Consider the following 7,562-nt stretch of genomic DNA (forward strand, 5'->3'; position numbering starts at 1 on the left):
GTTGAACTGCTGAATCTAATATAGTGAAATTGTTGGTTCTGAAGTTTGAATTGGCATATGGTGAAAGTAGTGAACAAATGAGTTAAACTTGTTGATTAATGATGAAGTACTGATATCTGCATATGGTGAAGTAGTGAACAAATAAGTTACTTTAATGCTGAGTACTAAATCTGGCATATGGTGAAAGTAGTGACAATGTTAAACACTTGTTGGTTGCTGAAGTGCTAAATCTGAAATATGGTGAAATTGGTCAACATTGTTGCCATATTGAAATGTTGGAAACTTTGTCAACGTTGCTGCTCATTGAATGCTGGAAGTTTATTATTTACCTTTATATTTTTGTTTACTTCATTATGTTGTAATTAGTATGTTAAATCAATGATAAAGCAAAGTTTTGTGTGTCAAGCTAAAACTAGAACCCAGTTTACGTAAGGGGGGATGTTGGATATAAAAAGTGTAGGATGTCTCTGTTTCTCCTAAGCGGTGTCATTTTGTTAAAGTGGTAGTGAAGGACTATGCGACGTCATTTGTAAGTATAATGGGTAGTTAAAAGTCAGTCCTTATACTTATTATTGTGGTTCATTCAGTTCAATGAAAATTTCTAGAATCACTTCGAAGCTTTCTCTAAATTCATTCTAACTTCATTCTTCATTAGTGAATCCTAACAACTCACATGTATGTGCCTCATGTTATGTAAGTGATCGTCTTTGCGTAGTGGAAAAACGCATTTTAAAACGAAAAAGATAACTTACACATCCCAAAACCTGGGCACAAATTATATGTTTGCATGCAAAACTTAAAGTGTATAAAACAAATCTGCAAAAATAAACAACCCATACAAGGCATCGAAAAACACTTACGCACATTGGAGGCTTCTCCAAATATCTTTGGGTCTGATTTTGCTACTCGATTCAACGTAGAGAAATGCACTCACGCTGTCCACACAAGACAATCTATAGAACCCTGATTATTTTGCTAAAAAACCAAGGGCTTCAAGAATTAAGGAAGATCAAGAGAAAAAGAATTTTTCTTTTGACTAAGAGAGTGAAAAATGTGAGAGAGGTTTTGGGTAGCTAGGGTTTTTTCTTTATTTTTGTAAAATTCTCTTTTGCTTTAATTTGAAGTTGCACTTATATAGTACAACTAATTAAAACCCTATTCTAAGGAATAGTCATGGGCACCAACACAAACTCACCCTTGCAACAAAACACCTATTATTAGTAAAATCAATTATATATATATAACATTAATTATAATGTTCATTTAAATCTACTATTAATATATATTCAAATATAACTCACTAATTTTAATATTGATATAAAATTAAACATAGACAACAATCTCAGTAAATATTAATTGGACTGTGAGATTACCAAAACCCTCTGCGTCCTAAAGAAAAAAATACCCCTTCATAGACTATTCTTAATTGTCTTCTAAGTGTGTGACCCATATGCTCTCACATACGGCAGTGAATAGTATTGCGATACTCTAATTAATCGTCTCATTACATACAGACCAATAGTGACCCCTAGCAAGGCATCATGGCTACTCGATAGATTGGATTCAACGAATTGCAACCTGTCAACGGTATGGTTACTTTGCAATCAAATCTTTCATCATCTGTTATATCATCGAGGCTGAGGTACAGAAATAGTGTCAACCTCAGATATCCTCGATATGTTTTTATTCATTATTGGACAAATGACAGGAATATTCAATTGGATTTTAGCAAAACTCAATCTCACTATGGCCAACGATTTAGTGTCATTGCCATTATGAATTACTAGTGAGATAACTTTCCCGTACCAAGGATTGAATCCTTTGTCGATCCACCATAGTCTCGATTATTTCTCAATGTAGCCAATCACTACCGTATTGATAGCTCTGATAGACCTACGTTGGGCTAGTATCAAACTACACTAACTTGGTGACACAAGACGCTCTGGTGATCTCAAGTCTAGGATCACATGTCACCACCATCTGTTAGACGAATTATTCCATAGACACAAGGGTTACCATCCATATGGAATCCTCTAGTGGATTCTCCATGATTGCTAACAAAATACGGTGTTGCACCAGGTACCGAAAAACAACCTGACAAATGAGATCAATCGTTGTCTTTCGACAAGGTCGTTCAATACTATGATAGCCTTACCGTATTATGTGTCCTTGATCAGAATAATACTAAGGCTAGACATTTTTAGAATAGCATATAAGTGATCATAGGGTCTCACTAATCAGATTTGAAACCCTTGATACCTTGTCACGGGTCACCATCCTAAGAACATATCATCATACTATAACTATGATTTATACGATATAGTAAATATGCCTTTTATTGATAAATAAGCTCTTATTACAAAGTCAACTTTACAATAATTATGAGTGCTCTAGAGTGCCTACTCTAACACCTCATTAATCAGTATTAATTCAGGGAAAATGCCTATGGATTAGAAACAATAAAATATTGACACAATTCTACACATTTGATTAATTAGTATCTTATACAGTACTAGAAATGAGCATTTTTGGTACTGTAAGATATATAGTACATGTATATGTATTTTGTTTCTTACCTAAATTCAAATCAATAGTAGATATTTATAATTTAAAAGGTTGCTTTGAATATCATTATAAATTATGCATAAAACATTCTTTACAAATTAATTGTGTATATGCGAACGTGACTCCTCATTACAACAACAACAGAGTTAACGAAACCGTGATAATGAAGGCAACTTGTCAACAGTGGGTATAATTGTATACAAATTAGCTCCTACTTCTCCTCCTCCTTTAGGAGAGATTAGAGAAAGCCCTGAATTTATTAAACCTCACGTCAACGCTTAATTTGGCCAATCATCCAAATATTGGTTTCTCATCACAATGATCAATTGTATTCTACTTCACTTAATATTAATACTGAGTTGGTGTCAAGCTCAAATTAACCTTTTATTTACTATCTTCTGTCAAAGTTTCAAAAGTGTTCTTCACGCTAAACCTAATTTAAAAACAAAATAAATGCCAATATGGATGGATGTGTTGACGCAGCGAGTTAGCTTAAAAACAGAGGCTAACACACGGCTATGCCTTTAAGTTTGATAAACAAGTCTCATCACGTAAACTAATTCGTAAAGTTCGAAAGAAAAATCTGAAATTCATTCTATCATAAAGAAACAAATAATATGTTTAATAAGGTGGTGCAGCAACCGTAACAAGACTTCCAAATAAATAAAGAAAATAAAATCCTAATTAAATACAAAAATTAATTAAAGAAGAATCCTCATTTGTACTATTAAAATAAGAAAGAACTCTTAAATAAAATAGGAAAAAACACTCAGAAAACTTAAACGCAACCCGAACACGCCAAAATCGTGAAATTTTGCCTTGAAAACGACTACCAATTGGAGTATCCAGTTGATCATGACTTGAGCTCGAAAAGAGATTTCGTTGATATTTTACGGGCCCTGTTAATCCTCTCGGTATAAAAAGTTATGACTGTTTTAAGTGACATGTCATTTAGACCTTTGGATCGTGCATGTGAGCTTCTGACGCCCAATCGCTCCCCAAAAATCATCTGATGACATTCTACATCATGTGTTTAAACATACTTGTTTATATTACTTTTGTAATTATATTTCCATATAGAACAAGTAAAAATTACCATTACAGCATAAAGGACGAGATTATAGACTTTGCAATTGAACAAAGTTAATTTATAGCAATGTGGGGTAAGGTCTTGAGTTTGTGCAACTGAAAACTAGAGTGATCACTTAATTTATATCAAAACTTTACAATAACACATGTTACCTTTTGTTGTTTGGTTACTAATTAAGATACATTATGGAATAAAAGGTTCGTTAACTTAAGTCCTAAACCATGAAAGTAATGAAGTTAACAAAGCCGCACATAGATATGGTGTGTTGAATTTATTATATAGAGGCTGAATTAAGTTATTTGGAATTATATATATATGTCACTAACAAGTACTGTTAACGTGCATACAGTTAATGAGAATAGGCCTTAATCTCCATAATCATCAACTAATTAATTATAGTTAAGTACGTAATCCAGTCGGATAGTACATAACACTATAATAAATATTGACTATACTGACTAATTAATTTAGTAAAAAGGCAGTGCATTAAATATAATAAATATAATAGTCAGCCTTGGCTGTGCATTAGGAGTTACCAAAGAAAATACGTTTTACGAACATTTTCAATAATGATTTATTTTAAAGAGTACTTTTTATATAAATAAAAGATATTTCATGATTTTTTAAATATAACGAACAAAATTTTATTCAATCCAATAACTTTTAAGTTTAGGAGAGGAATATGTTTTTCAAGAAGACTTAATAGGAGAGATAATTATATAAAATGCATAAAAACTTAATTTTTATTTAAATTGGGATAAAGAGTGAGTTTGAGAGAGTCAAACTACTCTTTAATTTATATGTAAAAAATAGAGTATCTTACAAGATTTTTATATGTTCCAACTTTATTATAATGAATTTATCCATAGAAACACAGAGTCTAATAAATCTTTATTCTTTAAATATAAAAGTTAAAGAGTGAGTTAACTCTCCACATTAGAGAGTCCAATTTCACTTTCCATTCTAATTTTAAATAATAAATTGTAAGTTTTTATACATTTTATTTATGATTATGTCTTATATTAAATTCTTTCTTAAAAAAAAATCAGATTCTCTCTCCTAAAATTAAAGAGTCTATTGGATTGAATAAAAATTTGTTCTTTATATTTAGAAATAAATGAAAATACTTTTATTGAAAAAGTGCTTTATATTAGAAATCAATTAAAATCTTTTTTATTTATATGAAGAGTGCTCTCATGGGATGTTTTCTAATAGACTAAGAATTAGTGTGGGCGCTGTTTTCTTCGGATTTCCTTTACCAATTAATCTTTCTTCAAATCTACTTTATTCCTTCTTATCCAATGCAAACAACTGTAGATAATATTTATGCTTTTCTGTATAAATAGCTGAACGGTTTCTACTTCATTCCCACCAACTCATCCTAACTATAACCGTCATCAACTTCTTAATTAGCTTATCATCAGATCTCTTTCACTTGCATCTCTTTATTCGGCGAAAATGGCGATCAGGTTCTTTAGTACTCATCTTTACTGGTCTCTTCTCATTCTCTCTATTTACTTACACGCATCAGATGCAACACAAAACTATAATGTGTTAAAGTTCGGAGCCAAAGGCAATGGTGTAACAGACTCCACCCAAGCATTCATCAAAGCATGGGCAGCAGCCTGTGGTTCTGAAGAATCAACAACAATTTATGTGCCAAAAGGAAGACATTTGCTTGGCTCTATGGCATTTAAAGGTGACTGTAAAAATTCGGATATTACAATACGCATTGACGGAACACTAGTAGCTCCATCAGATTACCATGTATTAGGTCAATCTGATAATTGGCTGAGCTTTGAAAGGGTTAGCGGTGTTTCCATCATCGGTGGAGCACTGGATGCCAAGGGAACTGCGTTGTGGAATTGCAAGGCTAAAGGCACTAATTGTCCAAATGGAGCCACGGTACATTATTACATAACTTTGCTAGTTAATTTGCTTCAACTTTTAGTTTTAATTATTTTTATTTTAAGATGTCTCAATTGGTGAAATCTGTTGTGTGTGAGTGCAGACATTGAGCTTTACCAACTCAAACAACATCAAAATCAATGGACTTTTATCACTAAACAGCCAGATGTTCCACATTGTGTTCAACGGTTGTCAAAATGTGCGTGTTGAAGGAGTTAGAGTCATAGCTGCCGTAGATAGCCCCAACACAGATGGTATTCATGTCCAATTATCTCGAAATGTTATGATCAAGAGCTCCTCCATCAAAACTGGGGATGATTGCATCTCAATTGGCCCTGGCACTAAGAATTTGTGGGTTGAACGTGTTACATGTGGCCCAGGTCATGGCATTAGGTACTTTTCAATCATACATTTTAATTTATTTGAAGCTACCTTTTATAATAACACTTCTCTACTACAAATACAATGATAATTAACATCAAGAGTGGGTGTCGACCTTTTGTTTAATTTGCAGCATTGGGAGTCTAGCTAAGGATATGGACGAGGAAGGAGTACAAAATGTGACAATTAAAAATACAACTTTCATAGGTACTCAAAACGGGTTGAGGATAAAGTCATGGGCTAGACCGAGCAATGGATTTGTTCAAGGCATTCGGTTCATAGATGCTGTTATGCGAAATGTCCAAAATCCCATTATTATTGACCAAAACTACTGCCCTCATGAAAGATTAATAGCTGAATTGAAAAGAGAACTGAAGTAGTGAACGAATTAAGAGAGAAAAGAAAAGAAAAATCTGTTTCAAGTGTTCTGTTATTGAAAATTGGTAAAGCAGATCAGTTACATACGACTTTATTAGTCTGTTACAACTTTTGTTTCTTTACAAAAACAACCCTACTCAACTTCTAATCTGTGCAGAAACAACCCTGCTTCTTATACTTATTCCAATATCTTCCTGTAAACCAAAGCCCCTGAACTGATTTAGTTAATATTTCTTGATCAATATCTTCCCGTAAGCCAAAGGCCCTAAACTGACTTTATTACTCTTTCTTAATCAATATCAATATCAATATCATTCATTCCACTGTATCACAAAATAGCAGATTTCATTCCACTGCATCACAAAACAGCTTTCATTCCACTGCATTTCACTGCATCACAAAACAGATTTCATGTTGCAGAGACTCCAAACCATATCTGCTTCCTGCAAACTCTTACAACTTCACAAATCTGAAAAATTCCACTGCATCACAAACAACAACCAAACTGCAACATTCCATNAATGTCCACTGAATTTAGTTTTCCTAAACCTTCTTGTAAGCATTTGGGTGAAAGATCATGGTAAATTCCCTTTCTCCGAGTTTCACAAAAGTAAAACCCCCACATGGAGAACTAATTAAACTTAAAAAGCTACAGATTTATACATGCTTGCATCAGTATATAGGAAACATTCATGCTTGTTAAAAGTTTGCACCTTTGCAACAGTGAGCCCAATAGGGCAAGGCCGATGTGGAGAACGTGTAGCAAAGACTCCCATCCTTTCATCTTTTAGTCTTGGTACTCTCACCTGGGCATAAAGCCAACTTTTTATAGACATTTAAAGATGGTAAGAAACAATTGTTTATACCAAAGTACAGTACTGCCTACCTTAGCCATGGACGTTAACAGCCATAAATGGCCATGGATCTGGCAGGAGATGGCCAGATCTACGGCCATTTTCTGGCCATATTGGCCACTGACGGCGATTTCCAACAACTTTTGGTGGTGGTAGGCGACAGCCAGCAGCTGGCGGTGGTGGCTAGGGGCCGGCAGTGGCGTGTGGTGGGTGGAGATGATTTTTTTACAAATTAAAGTTTTATATAAGATGTGGTATTTTAGCTAAATCTGAAATGTTGGGGATTAAAAGAAATTATTCAAAAATTAATAAAAAATAATAATATTATATTAATATTAAAAAATAAGGGTAATTTAGTCATTTATAAAATATATCCACCAATTTAT

General features: G+C 33.3%; 1 protein-coding gene across 1 annotated transcript; it reads left to right on the forward strand.

The window, feature by feature from the left end:
- The first annotated feature begins 237 nt into the window (after positions 1 to 237).
- LOC116110007 (polygalacturonase-like) lies at positions 238 to 6,324 on the forward strand. Its single transcript, XM_031396256.1, has 4 exons — positions 238 to 358; positions 5,187 to 5,560; positions 5,667 to 5,956; positions 6,078 to 6,324. The coding sequence occupies exons 1-4, from the start codon at positions 238 to 240 to the stop codon at positions 6,322 to 6,324; spliced, it is 1,032 nt and encodes a 343-aa protein (XP_031252116.1).
- Positions 6,325 to 7,562: the final 1,238 nt, after the last annotated feature.

This window comes from Pistacia vera, unplaced genomic scaffold, assembly GCF_008641045.1.
Source record: "Pistacia vera cultivar Batoury unplaced genomic scaffold, PisVer_v2 Contig592, whole genome shotgun sequence".
NCBI lineage: Eukaryota > Viridiplantae > Streptophyta > Magnoliopsida > Sapindales > Anacardiaceae > Pistacia > Pistacia vera.

What these genes read in the sequence shown, in the direction of transcription:
- LOC116110007 (XM_031396256.1), top strand. Translation starts at nt 238, where the DNA reads ATGGTGAAATTGGTCAACATTGTTGCCATATTGAAATGTTGGAAACTT. An exon ending in ATTGTCCAAATGGAGCCACG is followed by an intron (nt 5,561 to 5,666) that starts GTACATTATTAC and finishes GTGTGAGTGCAG; the next exon opens with ACATTGAGCTTTACCAACTC. An exon ending in GGCCCAGGTCATGGCATTAG is followed by an intron (nt 5,957 to 6,077) that starts GTACTTTTCAAT and finishes TTTAATTTGCAG; the next exon opens with CATTGGGAGTCTAGCTAAGG.